Source organism: Lacerta agilis, chromosome 3 (genome assembly GCF_009819535.1).
Source record: "Lacerta agilis isolate rLacAgi1 chromosome 3, rLacAgi1.pri, whole genome shotgun sequence".
In the NCBI taxonomy this organism is placed as follows: domain Eukaryota; kingdom Metazoa; phylum Chordata; class Lepidosauria; order Squamata; family Lacertidae; genus Lacerta; species Lacerta agilis.
This window is the reverse complement of record NC_046314.1, coordinates 40,650,971-40,669,158: the sequence shown is the minus strand read 5'-3', so window position 1 is coordinate 40,669,158 and position 18,188 is coordinate 40,650,971. Positions and strand designations below refer to the sequence as shown.

At 43.2% G+C, this 18,188-nt stretch overlaps 2 protein-coding genes across 2 annotated transcripts in view; one reads left to right on the top strand and one right to left on the bottom strand.

Moving 5' to 3' along the window:
* Positions 1 to 1,503, bottom strand: part of LOC117044565 (ankyrin repeat domain-containing protein 6-like) — a 53,004-nt gene extending 51,501 nt beyond the window's left edge. The window contains exon 1 of the mRNA XM_033145383.1: positions 1,233 to 1,503. The gene's annotated coding sequence lies outside the window, so the exon portion shown is untranslated. The remainder of the gene's footprint in view (positions 1 to 1,232) is intronic.
* A 2,050-nt stretch (positions 1,504 to 3,553) lies between these two features.
* LOC117043584 (ras-related GTP-binding protein D-like) lies at positions 3,554 to 17,614 on the top strand. Its single transcript, XM_033143411.1, has 7 exons — positions 3,554 to 3,788; positions 9,981 to 10,276; positions 11,308 to 11,507; positions 12,842 to 12,956; positions 14,446 to 14,588; positions 15,619 to 15,767; positions 16,833 to 17,614. Exons 1-7 carry the CDS (start codon positions 3,578 to 3,580, stop codon positions 16,982 to 16,984), a joined length of 1,266 nt encoding a protein of 421 aa, XP_032999302.1. The 5' UTR covers positions 3,554 to 3,577; the 3' UTR covers positions 16,985 to 17,614.
* The last annotated feature ends 574 nt before the right edge of the window (positions 17,615 to 18,188 follow it).

The window sequence follows — 18,188 nt, the reverse complement described above, 5'->3', positions numbered from 1 at the left end:
ATACATATCATACCCTCCACTGAAGCACCTATTGTTTAGAGAAAGTATGTAACATGAGATGTGTTTTCTTCTTAAAGTAAATCAAGGTGACGGGATTCTGGGAATGAGAGGTGTTGACAGCAGGGCTTACCATGAGGCAAGTCGGGGTAGCAGACTTGGAGTGCCATTAAATAATGAGAGACAGAGAGATGTGACCATTGCAAGGCCAGAATCCACCAGGAAAATTCCCTTCACAAATCGCAGTGACATGAACGGGAACTGAATATCTTTCACATGCACAGCTCCCATTTATTTCAATGAGGCTTGAAGGAGAATTACTCCTACTGTGGCCCAGTGGACTGTGTGAGTGCCATTTAGATTTTCCACATCAAGTTTCAACCATACTTGGCTGGATAGGACTCTCAGCACAACCTGGAAAGCATGATGTCTAACCTACAAGTCAATGAATGGGAAAGCCGGGTTCAGGAGCCAAGTGCAGCCATCCAGGCCTATCTTCCTGGGCTGTGTCCCCTCAGCCACAACCCTCACTAGCCTTTGCTTTGGGTTCTCAAGTGCTTTTGTCTGGCTAGAATGAGTCCTTGGGCTGTAATTAAATTAATCTTGGTTGGATGGGGGAATGAAGAAGAGAGCAGTAGAACCTGTAACTTTTGCATGTGTTTAACGACAGTGCAAAGGTAAGAAACACATTTATTGACCCACTCACGTTTGCTTCTGCCCCCCCCCCCCCGCTGTAAATTGAGTCTCCCAATCTCAGGTGTGACCTGTGCCAGCTGTTGCTGCTTCTCTGGTTGATAAGGAGAAGGCGGCGGCACTCTGACTCCCGTCTTGCTTTTTTGTTTTTGTTTTTTCTCGCCTTCCTACATAAACCAGGGTGTGCACTAGCATATCCAAACTGCTTTATGGTTTAACGCTGGCTCAGATTTGAGCCCTGGAAGGTTCTGAGATTAGGAGGAGGGGCGAGAGAGGAAGAGGCAACATTTGCAGCGGCCAAACAATCACAGAAACCGGAGCTGGGGGTGGGGAGAAATAGAGAGCGAAGCAGAGGAGTTCCTTACAGATAGCTCTTGTATTCAGAGATTCCGCCCCCCCCACCCTCTTTTGCTTGTTTACAAAATGTAGACACGGTGCAAGAGCCGGAGACTTGGCTGCAGAACCCTCTCTTGCATGTGTTGTATGCAGGGATAACTCTCCCCTCTCAATGCAATGCATATATGTATATTTTCAATGCCTACCTTTTCTCTTCTCTCCCAGGGCGCCCTGCTACGCACATCCCAGCTCGGCGGACGAACAAACCGTGCAAAACGATGGGCTTGTAGGAAGCGGGGAGGAGGGGGAATCTCTGCCGCTCCAGCTGCCCCTCGTAGGAGCTCTAGGCTTGGTCCTCCCTTGCTCCTCCCTCGTTAAAAGGGTTTGCAAAGTTACTACGAAATCCTGCTCCAATTCACGCCGCAGGTAACTTTGCTCTCCGGCGTGGGGCGGGGGAGGCTTCTTCCTTCACCATCCGCTCCGGCATTGCCATCTAGTGGCCGCACCTGGAAACAGCCCAAAGTGAAAAAGATCTGCTGCTCGGAGAGCGGAGTCAAGAGGTCGAGATGGGCATTGGTGAGCGACATCTAGCGGCCACGATCCGGAACAACGATGGTTGGTGGGAAGTCCAGACGAATTCGTCTGACCCTTCTTGACTCGCGTGTCCTAATTTTTTCGTCACAATATGTATGTCCCACGGAAGACCGTGAGACTTGCTTCTCAGTAAAATAAGAAATAAAAAATCACACTTAGGACCACGCTGTTGACTTTCTGTGTAGGAAAACAGAAGTGGCAAAAGGAGCGGCACAAATTTATGAAGAAGAAATTACTCAGTAACTGCAAAATCAAGAGTGAACTGAATATGCAAAAATGCTTCCACAGGTCAAATACACCACCACTTCTGCTGCCACCGGAACACCCCCCTCACCCCAAAACTGGGTGAGAGTAGAGGCATCCTGCAAGGTGTTGTGGCTTATCTTCTCCACCCCAGGAGGTTTTCCAGTGAGAGAGCGCATTCTGGTGGTGGCAGAAGTGGTGGGGTGGGCAGGGCGCCGCCTCTTGTTCTTCCGCCACCTGAGGCAATTGCTTCACCCCGCTTCATCAGTGGGCCAGCTCTGCACTCTGGTGTAGGTCTGGGTCAAAAAAGCAGGTCTTGCCTATATATATTTTTTCAAGCGCCTGAGCTCTGTAACGGAACATATAAAGCAATATTTTTTAAGTGGTGAACCATCTAGTCATGAGGATAATGGATTTCTCCCATCGCTTACAAATCATGAGTCAACAAGCACGTTCAGAAGCAACCGATTCCTTATTGGCCACAGGATTGTGCAGCCATAACTGTATAATGTAAACCACCAGTCACTCCTAAGCATCTTATCTGACTAAACTTGTCTGCACATTTTGAAGGGTACACTTTTCATCTTTACTGTCCCTGTCTTGCCCAGCTTATTCAATGCCACTGCTTGAACTTGTGGATTAATACTGAGAAGACAGCACTTTTCAAAAGACACCTTGCGGTGTGGTTCCCTGAAGGTTTCCTCTCAGGTAATCTTGCTGCGTTCTGTGAGTCTTACAGTGCAATCCTCTGTATGTCTACTCAGAAATAAGCCTCACTGAGTTCAATGGGGCTTACTCCTAGGTAGAGGGGTGTGAGTATTCACATGTACAGGGTGAGTCTTTTAAAAGAGGCCCCTGTATAATTGCAGCCTCCCTCCCTGGCAAGCATGCTTAGGACTGCAGTTGTATGTTAAAAAGGGGGTTTTGGCTATAAAATCTGACCAGAATACTTCACCCTCAGATGTGCTAGTGAGCTAATGGGGACATAAGTGCTCTGTACATGCGCAGATACCAAATGCAAGAGGAGACAGTGACACCCATACATTTAATAGCTGTTCAGAAAAAAAGGACTTTTGGGAGATCCTGTCATGTCACTGTTACAGAAATAAATAAAAAGGTATACCTGTCAAAATCCCCAATTCTGCACTACTCTCGAGTCTAGTCACCACCGCAGCCTTCCCACTACATACAAAGCGCACAAACACCTAATTTTGGGGCGAGGCGGGACGGTGTGTTTTGAAACATTATTTGAAACCCCGCGGCTTTCCTTTCGCAAATTCGACACTGGCCCCTCCCTCCGTGTGGCATATGAATCCTTAATATATCTATCTATATCTATCTATTTAAAAAGTATGTGTGCGCGCGTGCGCGTATTCATTGGTAGGGCCCCTCCCTCGAGCGGCTCGTTTCTCGTTTCTCGGCGTCTACTATTATGTTACTCCGTGTGTGTGTGTGTGTGAGTGTGAGTGTGTGAGTGTGTCAGGTGACTTGGGTCACGCAGTTTCTCTCCTCTGGGAAGGGACGGCAGGGCCTCGGCTGACTTTCCTTTGACAACTGCGGCGGCGAGGAAGAAATACAAGGAAAGGGAGCAGCTTAGGTCAGAGTCCCAGGCGAGGGGCAGCCTCGAGGGGTGCGGGGGGTCTCGTGGCGGCGGCGGCGGCGGGGCGAGCGTGCAGCTGGGGGCCGGCCGGCCGGGGTCTGCCTTCGGAGCAGGATGAGCCAGGTGCCGGGGAAGCCGAAGGAGCAGGAAGAAGAGGACGAGGGAGAAGAGGAGGAGGAAGAGGAGGAAGATGAAGAGGAGGAGGAGGAGGAGGAAGACGACGACGACGAAGAAGAAGAAGACGAGATCGTGGGGCTTGCAGATTACGGGGACGGGAGTGGATCGTTTTCGGACGGCGACCCGGAGAACGGCGGGGACGGGGCGTGTAAGTAGCTCGGCGGCGCCGCCGCCCCGAAGGGAAAGGGCGGCCTCGTGACTGCCAGGCCCATTGTTTTGGGGCGGAGTGAGCGGCAGAGAGAGAGGGGGGGACCCACCGGGCTGCGCGCAGGCGGCATTCAGCGCACCCGGGAGAGCTGGGGAGAGTTGCGGAGCTGGGAGAGGGGAAGGAGGAAACGGGGTTGGGTCACGGGGGTGCCCACTTTGGATAAAACATTGTTGTGGGAGACACAGGTAAGCTCCGCCCCACGTAATCGATCACAAGACGCGGTGCACAGACACACACCCTTTGGATGACAATGCCTATGGACTTTAGGGCACCTCAGCACCTAGGAGTTGGCTCCTATGGGGTGCCAGGGGGGGAGCAACAAACTGCACCCATAATGTTTGCCCTGCATGCCATGGGCATAGCCAAGGAGGGGGGCAGCTGCCCCCATCAAGTAAAAGAATAGAAATATTTAACTGACCAACCCCCCCCCCCAAGTCCTGCCTCCCCCCACAAAAATATTGGCCATGATGCTACACACACCCCTTCCTCCACCCCTTTATTTCTTTCTGCACGCAGAAGCAGCAGCAGCAACCTGAGTGGCCCAAGGCATTTTGTTATCAGAGGCGATGAAGGCCAAGGTGGTTTCCCAGTTCCGACTGGGCTGGCAAATACACTGAAGGGGACTTGATACACAGAGGCCTTCAGGCGGCTTGATACACAGAGGCCTTCTAGAATTGTAGCGTTGGGCGGGACCACATGGATCATCTAGTCCAACCCCCTGCAATACTGGAATATGTTGCCCAATGTGGGGCTCAACCCCATGACACTGAGACTCGTGCTCTACTGACGGAGCTATTCCAGCTTCCATTACCTTGACCCCTTGACTCATCTTGCTCCCCAGTATCTGTTGCATCACTCTGCCTAATAGTGGGTCCGGCCCACACCTAACCTGTTGAACTGGGTTGGGGTTTTTCCTTTCCTTTGTTTTTTGGCGAGACAGAAGGTCTCAGCCATGCTGCCCAAGTGAATGCTGAGTGATCCTGGATTCTTGCAGATTGCAAAGGGTCTCATACAGCCTACGTCCATACAGCAGAATGGGGGACTTGGTGCAGATGGTGGTAGTGGTTGGAGGACAGCTTTGTGTGCCATGAAGCTTGTATGTTAGCCTGCTGCTCCTGGATGTGGTAGAGGATGGTGTCCCATTACCAGTATTGGAAGTGGAATTCAGTTGCCAAGTCCAGTCAATGTCTGTGCTTGTCCTTTGCCTTGGGTAGCAAAATGTCCTGGACTGGCCCCGCTTTTAGAAGCCTTTCATTCTCTTAGGTGTACAAGTACAACAATTTTCAAGGCACTGGCAACACAGGTGGGAATAAGGTTGTGGGGATGTGGAAGACTTCTGCGATGGGAAAGGCTGTGCTTTGAATTGGGTAGAGTATGGAGTGAGGGCCTTGAAGGGGAGATATTAGAACATGGGGCTACAAGTAAACATAAACAGAGGTACTTGATGTCCCAGGGCTAACATTTGGAATAGGGTAAGAGTTTTGGGGCAGAGGAGGGAATTTGGGGGGTGGTTTCAGGTTTGGAATGTGGGTGGCGCTGTGGTCTAAACCACTGAGCCTTGAGCGTGCCGATGAAAAGGTCGGCGGTTCAAATCCCCGTGATGGGGTGAGCTACCGTTGTTCGGTCCCAGCTCCTGCCAACCTAGCAGTTCAAAAGCACACCAAAAAGTGCAAGTAGTACTGGTATTGCTCCGGTGGGGAGGTAAACGGCGTTTCCGTGCACTGCTCTGGTGTTGGTGTTCCGTTACACCAGAAGCGGCTTAGTCATGCTGGCCACATAACCCGGAAAAACTGTCTGCGGTGCAGACAACGCTGGCTCCCTTGGCCTGTAAAGCGAGATGAGCGCCGCAACCCCAGAGTCGTTCGCGACTGGACTTAATGTCAGGGGTCCCTTTACCTATTATCAGGTTTGGGAGTTGGAGACATTAGTTTAGGAATGGGGCTAGAATTTGGAGACCGTAAATGGGTGGTGCTAGGAATAAGATGGGTTGGAAGAGAAGCAAGCCTTCCTGGAGTTTGGCTACAGAGATTTGGAACACACCGAAAGAGAGGTGTGATTATGGCATTAGTCACTGGGGTGGGGATGTGCTGGAGCTTACAGTGATTTCAGTGGAGAAATGAAACGGCCAGCCGGAGATGTATTTTATCTTTGGGATGGCACCTGACAATGAGAAATCTGTTGGGAGGATTAGATTTGGGAGGGGATAGATTTCTCGTTATTTTTATAGTTATATTTTTGAATAGCACTTCAAAAAGTTTGGAGTACTTTACATTCATTATCTTGGTAAGCCTTGGGTGAGACTTGCTAATGCCATCTTGTAGTTAAAGAGAGATTTGAGCTGCATACACACTCTAAATTTCATGCATGCAGACACACATGAATCCTGGCAGCTGTAGTTTACCCCCTCACAGAGCTATAGTTCTCAACAACATTAACAAACTAAAATTCCCAGGCTTCTTGGGTGTGTGTGGATATGTTTAAATGTATGTTGTGTATGTAGCCCCAAACTAGGAGTCCCCTGGCTTACAGCATAAACACTTAAGACAATAATGGTACTCCAGCTTTATGCATGGTTCATTTTTGCTGCAAAAATATAAAGATACACTGTATTTAATGTGAGCCAGAGTCTAGTTTATGGGGGGGGGTGTTTTTGTTCTTTGTTTTACCATGGTGCAGTTCCCACCCAGTAGCCATTGAGGGCCTCAAAATATGCAGCTTTTACCTTGCTACTAAATACTCACCTCTAGCTCATGCATACCTGAGATCAGGATGAAAGGGGATTTCGGGTCCAAAGGTACAACCTGAAGCGCAGCATGACACCTAGCATTGTTTTTCCGAAGGAAATTGAGCCCTGAAGTATGAGATGTGATGAAAAACTCTGGAGTGAGAGTCGCAGGGTTGTTGCTTTGGCTGAAAGAACAACATCCTGGAGTGGGAGTCCCGTGATGAAGGCGAGAACAATTTTGAAGATACAAGTGCAAGATAATCCAAAATATGGAATGGAAAAGCTGGAAGATGAGAGTTGGTGTTTCCAGAGGCTCCCAGGGGGGAGGTTTATAAACTGTGAGCTGACATCGAATAAGGATGATAGAGGGAGATGCAAAGAGGAATGGTGGGTGAGCCTGGGAGAGGGTAGGAAAATGGTGAGAAGGGGGATAGGGTGAAAAAGATAGTAATTTAACTAGGACGGCTCCAAGGTACCCTGAAGACAGTGTGTTAAGACTATAGGATTCTGAGCTAGTAAAGAGATATGTGATAGATTATTAGCAGCAGTCTAAATAAGAAGAATTATAAAATGGTTTTAAGAATTGTTATGTGGTATTGTAAGAGGTTAAGTATTCATGATTTAGATTCAAAGATATTTGAAGGACTATTAAGGTAAAGAGATATATTGGAATAGTTCAATAAAAGTGGATTTGGATAATGAATTTTAAAGCTAAAATTGGATGTTACCAAAGTATACTAGTATTGAAGACAAAGGAGGGAAAGCGGGGGAAGTCAACCTTTTTGTTGTAAGAAGATCCGGAACAAGAATTTATTTCATATGTTAAAGTAAAGGGATGTAGGTGTTTTGTTATGGATGTATGGATGTTTAGATTTGTTAAAAAAAAAAAAGATGTATGTTGTATTTGTGTATTGTATTGTTTTTGTGTTTTTGTCTATATGGAAAATTAATAAAATCTGAAGTATGAGATGTGGTGTAAGGAAGAGGAATAAGTAGCTGATTGGGCTAGAGTCAGATCTAACTTTGTATTTTATTGTTCATCACATCTATAGACTGCCCCGTTTGCCAAGTCCTCTGACAGCTTGAAAAAATCAATCAAATAGAAAAATACGATAGTTTAAATAATGCAATCTAGCATATGTGACGCAGAACCCAGCACCAAGAATACAGAAAAGCAGACCAATATAAAAATGTCATTACTGTAAAACTTTCTATGTAGAGAGTTTTGTGGATCTAGGCTTTGTGTCCAAATAATAAGTGAGCATTTGGGGAGAGGAACAAGTAGGCATTTAATACTATCTGTTGTGGCTGTCTTATTGTGGGGAAGAACAGGAAAAGAAGAACAGGGAGAAAACAGAGGGGGAAGGGGAGGAGGTGTCCAGGCATGTGACAGACAGTGGAATACGGTAGGTACAAGAGAGCATGGAAATAAAAACACAAGTGGCTGTGCAGCTGATTGTATGGATTGCTTCAGAAGTGAATTGTAGATGGCATAAAGTTGTGAGGAAACTTATGTAGATGAGCAGTGGGATGAAACGTTAATGAGAAACTAAAGGAAAGAAAAACTTAAGTTTGTTCATTGAGTTGGGGGAGAGAAAATAGGCTGGAGACAGGAGGTTGGGTTCAGCCTGTGTTTTAAGAGCAGCGGGAGAAAACTATCCTAATAAATGCGTCAAACTCTTGAAACGGTATCTGGAGGAAAAAAACCTTTAATAAAGTACTTCCTATTGGTATTCATGGTACAGATATCCAGTGTCTGTTACAAATTGCACGTGTTTTACTGATGCGAACTTGGGAGATCTAAGGAAATAAGGAAGGCAGACTTCAGGCCCATAAAAGGCAACAGCTGTAGAGGGCTCAGTGTTTAGAGCTCCTTTGCAGCTGTGAATGTCAGTTCCCATATTACCAGGCTCTGCTCCAGGGTCTGCCTGCATATTTTTGATGACATTGTGTGCACTGGTGTGATGGTACGGAAAGGGTATTTTTATAGGCATGTTTAAAAGGAAAAACCCTTTTTTCTGATAATGGATTAACCGTGGTTACCTATATTTTTGTGTTAAAAAGAACAGGCTGTTCTGCCACCTGTTGCTTTGTGCATAACACAAACTGTTTTCCTTTTTGGCTGCATTCTCTTCTGTTTTACAGAGCTGGGAAAAGATAGAAAATTGCTTCAGACGTTAGGATTTCTTGAGGGAAGTGTTAGATTTCTGTTTCAAAGTGTCCTTTTGACATTAATCCATAGAAAGCATTGTTGGTATTTTGTGCAAAGGAGTTTATACTTCTGTAGAGTCTGTATAGTTCTCTCTCTCTCTCTCTCTCACTCACACACACACACTTGACATTCTGTGGATTTGTAAGCAAAAGAGCTTTTCCAGTGACACTACTTTAAGGAGCACTTATTCTAATAAGAGTGCTCTTCTTTTCCTTCAAAGAAAAGGGAATGTGACAAATATTACTTGCAGTGTAGCGGCCTCTGAAATAGGTGTTCTTATCCAAAACGAATATTCTTCTCCATCAGATGTCTTCTCCCATGATTCAGTGAGCATATGTGCCATCTCATGTTTCACAGCTCCCTTTCAGAACTGATCTGAATGTACAGAAATAGCACATGGTACTGTTCTTTCTGGGTTATACTCCTACAGACTGCAGGTGGTAGGAAGGTTTGAATATTTGAATGCTGCACCATATAAAGCAGGGAAGCTGTGGTCAGGGCTGGCGCAGGACATTTTAGCACCTAAAATGAACCACAAAATTGTGCCCCTCCCCACCAGGGAAGAAGTGGGGAGTGAAGACCTACATCAGGAACAAGGCAGGGAATTAAGATCTACATCCTCCTGGTGTTGAATTCCAATGCCAACATCTTAAACAAAAGATTACATTTACTGGAAGGCCATGATAACATTTTGTTTTGACTATGGCAGACCAACACGGCTACCTACCTGAGACCAGAACGAAAATAGTCAAAAACTAAAAGTCTCATTGCTTTCACATTTTCCCTCACCAGTCAATCAACTAAAGCTTTAATGGATTGATTGATTGATTGATGATTAAGTATTAAAACTAGCAACCCTGTGATTGTAACAGCTTACAATATGCAATAGTAATTCTGAGGGTCTTCTGCATTTTTCACCATCAGTAGCTTATTCTTTGAGGGAGGTGAGTTGTCTTTTGAAGCAGCAGGTGGTGCTGGCAAAATATCTGGTGGGTGGAGTGAAGGGGAAATGCAGAGATTAATTAGTCATTAGATCAATCAACTAAAGCTTGATCTCTTTGGCATTAGAAAGGAAGGAATCCTATAACGGTAGGATTGGGGAGTAAAATCAATTGAAATTGTGTTAGAAGTTGCATACAAATAAAAACCTTTTTATTGTTGTTATTTTTGCAAATAATGTTTTCTTTTTATTCAGTTCTAGATTTCAACGAGCCCTTTAGTACTGAAGTCAAACCAAGAATTCTGCTAATGGGACTGAGAAGAAGTGGAAAGTCTTCGATTCAGAAAGTTGTGTTTCATAAGATGTCACCAAATGAAACCCTTTTCTTGGAGAGCACTAATAAGATTTGCAGGGAGGATGTTTCCAACAGCTCCTTTGTTAACTTTCAGATATGGGACTTTCCTGGGCAAATTGACTTTTTTGACCCTACCTTTGACTATGAGATGATTTTCCGAGGCACCGGAGCACTGATATTTGTTATTGATTCTCAGGTAAGGAAAGGATTTGGGTTATGATCATAGCTTAGACCAAATACCCTAAATTTGCACACACAAACATCACCCAACAGTAGAATGGATGATAAAAAGTAGAGATGTCAAGAGCCATAAAAATACCTGTCTCACACACCCCAGTCCCAATTTTTCTGATATTTCTCTCTGGGCCTTCACATCTCCAATAAGAATAGCAACACACAATGTGATTGACTCTCTTGTTAGTACAGGTAAGATCCAGGGAATGACAAGCAGGATTTCCCTTCTGAGGCAGAGTTTTCCTCTGTCCTCCTTCACACTATAGCTCCTTGCTTACACACCTCAAAAGCTGATTCTGAGGGACCCTGTGGAGTAGTGTGATATGTATTACAGGGGCCTACATCCAAGTGATTTGGCAAAAACCAGATCTCCCTCGCCCACACAAGCATGAGTGGAACAGCAGCTCTAGGGTTCCTGCCCTGAGTTCTCATTGTTCCAGTGTAAATATTGTTATTTTAGCTTTCCTTGTTATGTACATGTAGACTGCATCATGACATTAGACCTGGTAGGCTTTTTGCACCTATGTGTATTATCTGAAACACTAATAGTAGAATTAAATTTTTATAAGAGTTAAATGTTACTAAAACAATGTTTTATGAATGAAACATTCGAAACTAACACAGAATGGAAATGGGATGATCTGTCTATCCCTCATGCCTAGTTAAAACTACCATCACAAAAGTATCCTATTTCTTAGTGAACACTACACAGAAGGGACTAGTAAGCAAGTGACCTGTACTTGTTAAAATAGCTGCTTTAAAATAAGGGAAGGTGAAAGAGACAGGCAGGAAAAACAAGATTCAAAATATAGGAGTGTTGGAAAGATTTAGTGCTTGATAACTTGCTGAAGTGCTTTCACATAGTGATTTTTGTTTATGAAGATGTAAAAAAAAAGCACCCTTTGCTAACTTGAGAAGTAAAGATTAAACACTTTAATTCCTAATTGGATTTACAAAAGCAAAGCATTTATCCAGTTTATTTTTGGTTTGTAGGATGACTATATGGAAGCTTTGGCAAGATTGCATCTCACTGTGACAAGAGCATATAAAGTGAATCCAGACATAAACTTTGAAATATTTATCCACAAAGTAGATGGTTTGTCTGATGATCACAAGATTGAAACACAGAGAGACATTCATCAGAGGGCAAATGATGATCTTGCAGATGCTGGGCTGGAAAAAATCCACTTGAGGTGAGGAGAGCAAAGCATTTGATAAAGCCTGCTTTGGGGACAGGGGAGAATGAAAAAAAGCAGTATGCCTCACATATTGAACAAGCAGATGTGCCAACTTTTTTGTAAAATCTTAGGGGGAAAGGGGTGACACAGCAGTGGTATGGCTGAGAGATGCAGTGGTTAGATAATTAGAAATCACAAGCTTTTTAGGCTGGAGTTCAGCATTATGCCCAAAATTGACTAATGCTCAGCTTTAAAATGCATACACAATAATTGACATGGGGAAATAATATATTTGGTTGTATGTACTACCTGAATCCTGGAAGCTGTTAACAACATAGTCAAACTATATCCCTTGATGCTTAGGGCCCAAAAATGCAGCCCTCCAGAATTCCCTGTCTGGCCCTAGAGACTCTTCCCTAGGCCATACCCCACAATGACCCTGCTCTGCATTTCTGGCTACAGTGTGCTTCTTCCTTGCCTGGATGGAAGGCAGAGTGGGGTGTATAGAAACCAGCCTATGGCGGAAATGTAATGCTTACAGCCGTTGATCTGCCCACGCTTGCCTCAGTTTCCTCCCGCCATTGGCATGTGGCCCCTGACAGGTTTCCAAAAAGAGAACTCGGCCCTCATGCTGAATAAGATTCTCCACCCTGGCTTAAGAGATAAACTCGTTGAGGATATAATTTACCGTTTACTCAAGTAATACACAAGATGGCATAGTTGTTAAACAGTAGGCAGATGGCACTTTAACCCTATTACTTGTAAGAGCATCCCTTCAGAAGATTCCACAAACAGGGAGGAATGAGAGTCCTGTTATGGCTAACCTCACAAGGATACCAGCTTTAGTTATCATGTTTTACAATTGGCCAAGTGGAGGCCTGTGCTTTCACCAGGGTTGGCGGAGGGGTGGGGTGTGCAATTTTAACATGACTTCAGCATGTAGCAAATGGTAAAAATGGGCACACTCATCAGAACTGCTAGATTATGCTTGGGCGAAGAGCAAATAGAAATACAGGTGTGGTGATAAGAGACTGTTCACTGAAACATCATGCGTCAGATCACCCATCAAAAAAAGTTTCCTTATGAGTTTTTACACCAGGAGTGCGTACAGATGTATAATGGATTATTTTTACTTGCTGAATTTTCCACAGTAAGGGGAAATCCCAATTAAATAAAGTCTGAACTGGCATTTTGATGATGGCGGGGGTGGGGAGGGGAACTTGCATGCACGGGCAGCCCTAATTCCACAAACTCCTGTCTGGAAGCACTATAACGCCTCATTTGTTTCTGCAAACTTTCCAGGGCTACTCATTTCAGAGAGATACACTGATGTCTATTTCCTTTTCCAGCTTTTATTTAACAAGCATATACGACCATTCAATATTTGAAGCGTTTAGCAAAGTCGTACAGAAATTGATACCCCAGCTCCCAACACTGGAGAACTTGCTTAACATCTTTATCTCGGTAAATAGTTGGGTTTTTTTTGCATATGTATTTCCTGAGCCTTTGTATATTTTCTTGCAAAACACTTTTTGTTTGTTTTTAATTTCATTTTTATGTTCTGTTTTTGTTGTAGATACTTGGTATACGAAAATAAATGCCAATAAAAACTGTTCAGTCACGTGGAATTACTTTGCAAACATTAACTTGTTTGTAAACAATTCATTTCAAACTTTTGCTAGAATGTAACTTAGGTCTCTATGATTCTTGTTACAACCTCATATACCATATTTTTCGCTCCATAAGACGTACTTTTTTCCTCCTAAAATGTAAGGAGAAATATCTGTGCGTCTTACGGAGCTAATGGAGGTCCCTGGAGCCAAATTGCCCAGGGGCCAAAAGAGGATTGTGCTTTTTATTTTACAAAGAGAAAAGGGGGTGTTGAAAGGATCCCGCTCAGCAGCTGATCAGCAAGAGATCGGGAGAGAGATAAAATTACCCGGCTCCCTTTCAGCACGGCCCCCTTGCCCAGGCCTCTATTGTTGAATGTGCTGCAGAAGGAGGTTGTTTGTTTCCCCAGCGACATGTGACTGGCTGATTAGATTATCTGTCTGGAAACTGTAGAAACGGCTCCCTTTCCTTAATAAGCTGTAGAAATGTGAGTTGAACCCCATAAAAACAGGGCTTTTCCTCTTTGCTTTTTCCCCTTTGCAAAAAAGCTGCACAAATCTGAGCTGATCCTCAAAAAACAGGGCTTTTCCCTTTGCAAAAAAGCTGCAAAACTTTGAGCTGATCCTCAAAAAAACAGGGCTTTTCGCTTTGCAAAAAAAGCTGCAAAACTTTGAGCTGATCCTCAAAAAACAGGGCTTTTCCCTTTGCAAAAAAAGCTGCAAAACTTTGAGCTGATCCTCAAAAAAACAGGACTTTTCCCTTTGCAAAAAAGCTGCACAAATTTGAGCAGCTGAAAAAACAGGGCTTTTAGAGGAGAAAAACCAGATTTTTTTTTCTTGTTTCCTCCTCTAAAAACGAGGTGTGCCCTATGGTCCAGTGCGCCCTATGGAAAGGAAAAATACGGTATTTATCAGAACTGTATCCACTGTTCTCATGCACTGTTCTGCATAGCTTGGTGTTAGGATTGCAGCTCAGTCACTCAGGCTGATTCATAGGATGTACCTGGCTCCAGTACACTTTTGTATTAATTGTATTAATTCACTGTTATCATTTTGGGATTTTAAGAAATACTAAATTTAAAATGAAATGTTAGAAGTTAGTCGCAAGTAAATCTCGTTGAAAGTGGGATTGTTGTTAGTCATGATGAAAACTCCTTCCATTACTGTCAGTGGGGCACAGCAATGCTGTGAGTTCTGTTGGTCTGTGCCCAAGAATTACACTAAGACTATTTTTATAATATCATATTTCACCAGCTTTTCTAACGCACAATGCGAGCATCATCTTTATTGTCTAAAGACTTGGTTCCTTCAATGAAATCTATATTCTCCCTGTTTCCTTGTAGAATTCTGGAATTGAGAAAGCCTTTCTGTTTGATGTAGTCAGTAAAATTTATATTGCAACAGACAGTACCCCAGTGGACATGCAAACTTATGAGCTCAGCTGTGATATGATAGATGTTGTCATTGACATCTCCTGCATTTATGGGTGAGTAAAGTACTCTTATGCCATCCTTTGTGCTTGTCTGTCTTGGGCAACCTATAAGGCTTAAGGTCACATAACAAATAAAATGCAAATGGAGTAATAATAAGATTAGAAGGTTTTCCTTTCATATGCAGTAATGATCTTCTAGCTTGCTGTTATTATTTCAGGATAGAAAAAAAACTTTAATTGCAAAAGTACACTCTCTCTGTGTGTGAAAGGTCACCAGAGTTACTGGTATGTGTATGTAGATAAAAGTGATTTTGGAACTCTAAAGCTTTTACAACTGATAGAGCAGAATAGGCTGGGGTGTAGAAAAGATTAAGTGAATTCGCCTTAGTCTTGTTTAATCTACAGCACTTTTTATATATACATGGCAGGACTTTTTTTTTACCTGCAAATTTTTAAACAGTCTAGGATTGAAAATAGAGCTGGAATAAGATATTTATACACTAAAGGTAAAGGTACCCCTGACCGTTGGGTCCAGTCGCGGACGACTCTGGGGTTGCGGCACTCATCTCGCTCTATAGGCCGAGGGAGCCCGCGTTTGTCCGCAGACAGCTTCCGGGTCATGTGGCCAGCATGACTAAGCCGCTTCTGGTGAACCAGAGCAGCGCACGGAAACGCCATTTACGTTCCCGCCAGATCGATACCTATTTATTTACTTGCACTTGATGTGCTTAACTGCTAGGTGGGCAGAAGCTGGGACTGAACAACAGGAGCTCACGGGGGATCTCAACATAGCACCCAAAGGTGCATGTCAACCCAAAGGGTCTTCTTCCTCTACTGAATTAAGACTTGAAAGAAGCATTTGATGGAATGGGTTGTGGTGTGCACTTGATTAGGGGAGAGGGTCTGCCCACAACAGTTTTTCCAGCTTGTAAATGTTACCACAGGCCTAAAAAGGTTGGCAATATCTGCTTCAAACATATTTTGCTTTAAATAGTCTTGAAAGCAGCAATAAAAACATTCATTCAAGCAGATAAAATCATAGCATTTATCTTCTCCCCAACATCACCTTTGTCTTGCTGTTCAGGCTCAAAGCAGATGGAGCAGGAACTCCTTACGACAAAGAATCAACAGCAATAATAAAACTGAACAACACAACAGTCCTTTATTTAAAGGAAGTGACAAAGTTCCTGGCACTAGTTTGCTTTGTCAGAGAAGAAAGCTTTGAGAGAAAAGGTATTGAACTTCATTTTGAAAGTTTAAAAATTCTTCAGAATCTTGTTCCCAATTAATAATTAAATATTTGTCTTTGTGATGTACAAGCTGTGACAAAACTATAGTAAAGAATGCAGAGAGTGTGGAGGTATTACAGCTGATTATTCATTGGGCTTGCTACAGCCTCTGTTACAAGTTGCTGGAGCCATGTATTCATGTTGTTACATTATATATCTGGGCATTTCAGTTCAGAGTGGCATAATGTTCTTCGTCCCTCATGATTATTACATATCTTTGAGAGAGGTTAAGAGTTGAGACTGCAGCTAGGCTAAAGTCACAAAGTGAGCTTTAATGGTAGAAAGGGTATTTCAACCTGTGTATCCTAGTCCCAACACTAGAGGGTTTCCGGAACTGGAACTTTTCTCCTCCCTAACACTTGATCAGGAGTGACACTTTCTCATTATATTCACCTCTCATTCTACTCCCATATTTTCCTACCATCCTCTAAATACACAAGTACACACAAGAGTTTCCACTTAAGCAGCAGTAACTTCCTTGCCTTTTGTTTTTGAAAACTTACTGCATCATACTTACTCTCCAAATGCTGTGGGGAATGTATGCATAGAATAACTCAGTCTTCATGACTTCAGCCTCCCTAGAGAGGTATTTCAACTTAAAATATATTTCATAAAACTTGGTTGGTCTTCATTATTTTGTGGCTTCAGTATCACATGACTTCTGAATCCCTGGAAAAACAAAGGGCTAACGCAGCAGATTTAAACCACTTAAAATATGTACCCTCTTCACTTAGGGAAGTGAGAGAGCTTTATAGCATTAACTTGTGGTGTTACTGGCTTAGTGCTTAAATCCAAACATTGCAATGGTGCATTTTAAAATAATGTGTCGTTTTTGGTAAATTGTACATAAATTTCTGTTGTCGTTTACAGCTTTTCTTACATTGTTGCGTTTAAGAGAGAAATCTGATTTTAGCCCTTTACTTTTAGTACACACCACAGAAAAGAGTTTACTTAATTGTGTTGTTGCCATGGCAGTTTGAGTATGGAACATTTCTGTTCTTTTCTTTAGGACTAATAGACTACAACTTCCACTGTTTCCGTAAGGCCATACATGAAGTATTTGAAGTGAGAATGAAAGCAGTGAAAGCTCGGAAGAATCAAAACCAAATTCAGAAGACCAAGAGGGCCACTCCTAATGGCACCCCTAGAATGCCAGCGTAGCTGAACTGCGTGTACCACTGTTAATTTGTAAAACTTATTTCTTGTAATGGTTTCATCAGGTTCTGTAGCTGGAAGATGAAAGGGACTGCTGTACTGGTGGCATGGATTTTACCACACTAGCCTCCCGCCAAAACACTGTTTATCTTATCCAGTTGTTCATATTAAGAAGTATCTGTAACAGAACTTTTCTGCACTTTTGTCATGTTTCTTGATGGAAATGAACTTTTGATAAACCCATTTGTGTTTTATTTAAAATGACACTTTTTACGTGTGAACTTGGGTAGGATATGTACCATTAGTTTCTCTATATGCTGCAAACAAATGAGTAAAACAATCAAGGAAAAATGGTGATACCTTTTTACAAATTTGTGGGAGTTTAATATTCATGCCATATATATATATATATATATATATTCCAACTTGTAAATTGAAGTTTTATTTTGAAATACAATAGCAATAAAAATATTTCCTGGGAGTCCTTTATTGGTACATGAAAAGTTTTGTAAAAATACTGTAGGCTTTGAGCTAAATATCTCCCAAATGTCTCCATAATCCCAGCAAACCCATTTTGTTCTTATAATGATGATTACCTCTACAACTTTCTATAAAGAGACCTATTTTGTAACAGTTGCATGTTGTGTTTTGGGTTTGTTTTTTTAAATACACTTGCAGCAACAGAAGAAATTCTATGCAGTTATGGTGGAAACAAGCAGGGACCAGCAGGATAGAAGTATAATCAGTTGTACCAAAGGGTTTCTATCTGTGGGCTGTTAGGCTGCTGAATGGAAAATAATATAGTGCAACTGACTTTCGGGGTTGGTGTATTGTGCGACAAGCACACAGAGTGCAATGAGATTGAGTGTTTTTGGGGGGGGGGGGGAAAGCTCGGTTAATTTCATTGTACACAGGTTGTACATTGACAATAAAGGTATTATTATTCACGGTGCAGAAGAGGAAGGAAACTGTTCATCTTCTAACTACCCCCATTACCGGGAGAGGAATCCCCAATCAGTGAAAGGACTGTATTTGCTGCTGTCATTCCTTAAGACTATTTGGGTCCAGGATATTAGGGGTGGGACATAGTGGTTTGATTTGGCAACAGGGCTGTCTGCTAGCTCCACAGAGCTATCTACCGTATTCTAGTGGAAGGACCCAGTTGCTGAGAGAGAACATTGGGGAGGAAGGGGTGCATGTTGGAAGTGAT

Excerpts from the sequence above, each read along its gene's own strand:
- LOC117043584 (XM_033143411.1), top strand. The coding sequence starts at position 3,578 with ATGAGCCAGGTGCCGGGGAAGCCGAAGGAGCAGGAAGAAGAGGACGAG. Across the intron at positions 10,277-11,307 it reads TATTTGTTATTGATTCTCAG|GATGACTATATGGAAGCTTT; the intron begins GTAAGGAAAGGA and ends TTTGGTTTGTAG. Across the intron at positions 11,508-12,841 it reads CTGGAAAAAATCCACTTGAG|CTTTTATTTAACAAGCATAT; the intron begins GTGAGGAGAGCA and ends TTCCTTTTCCAG.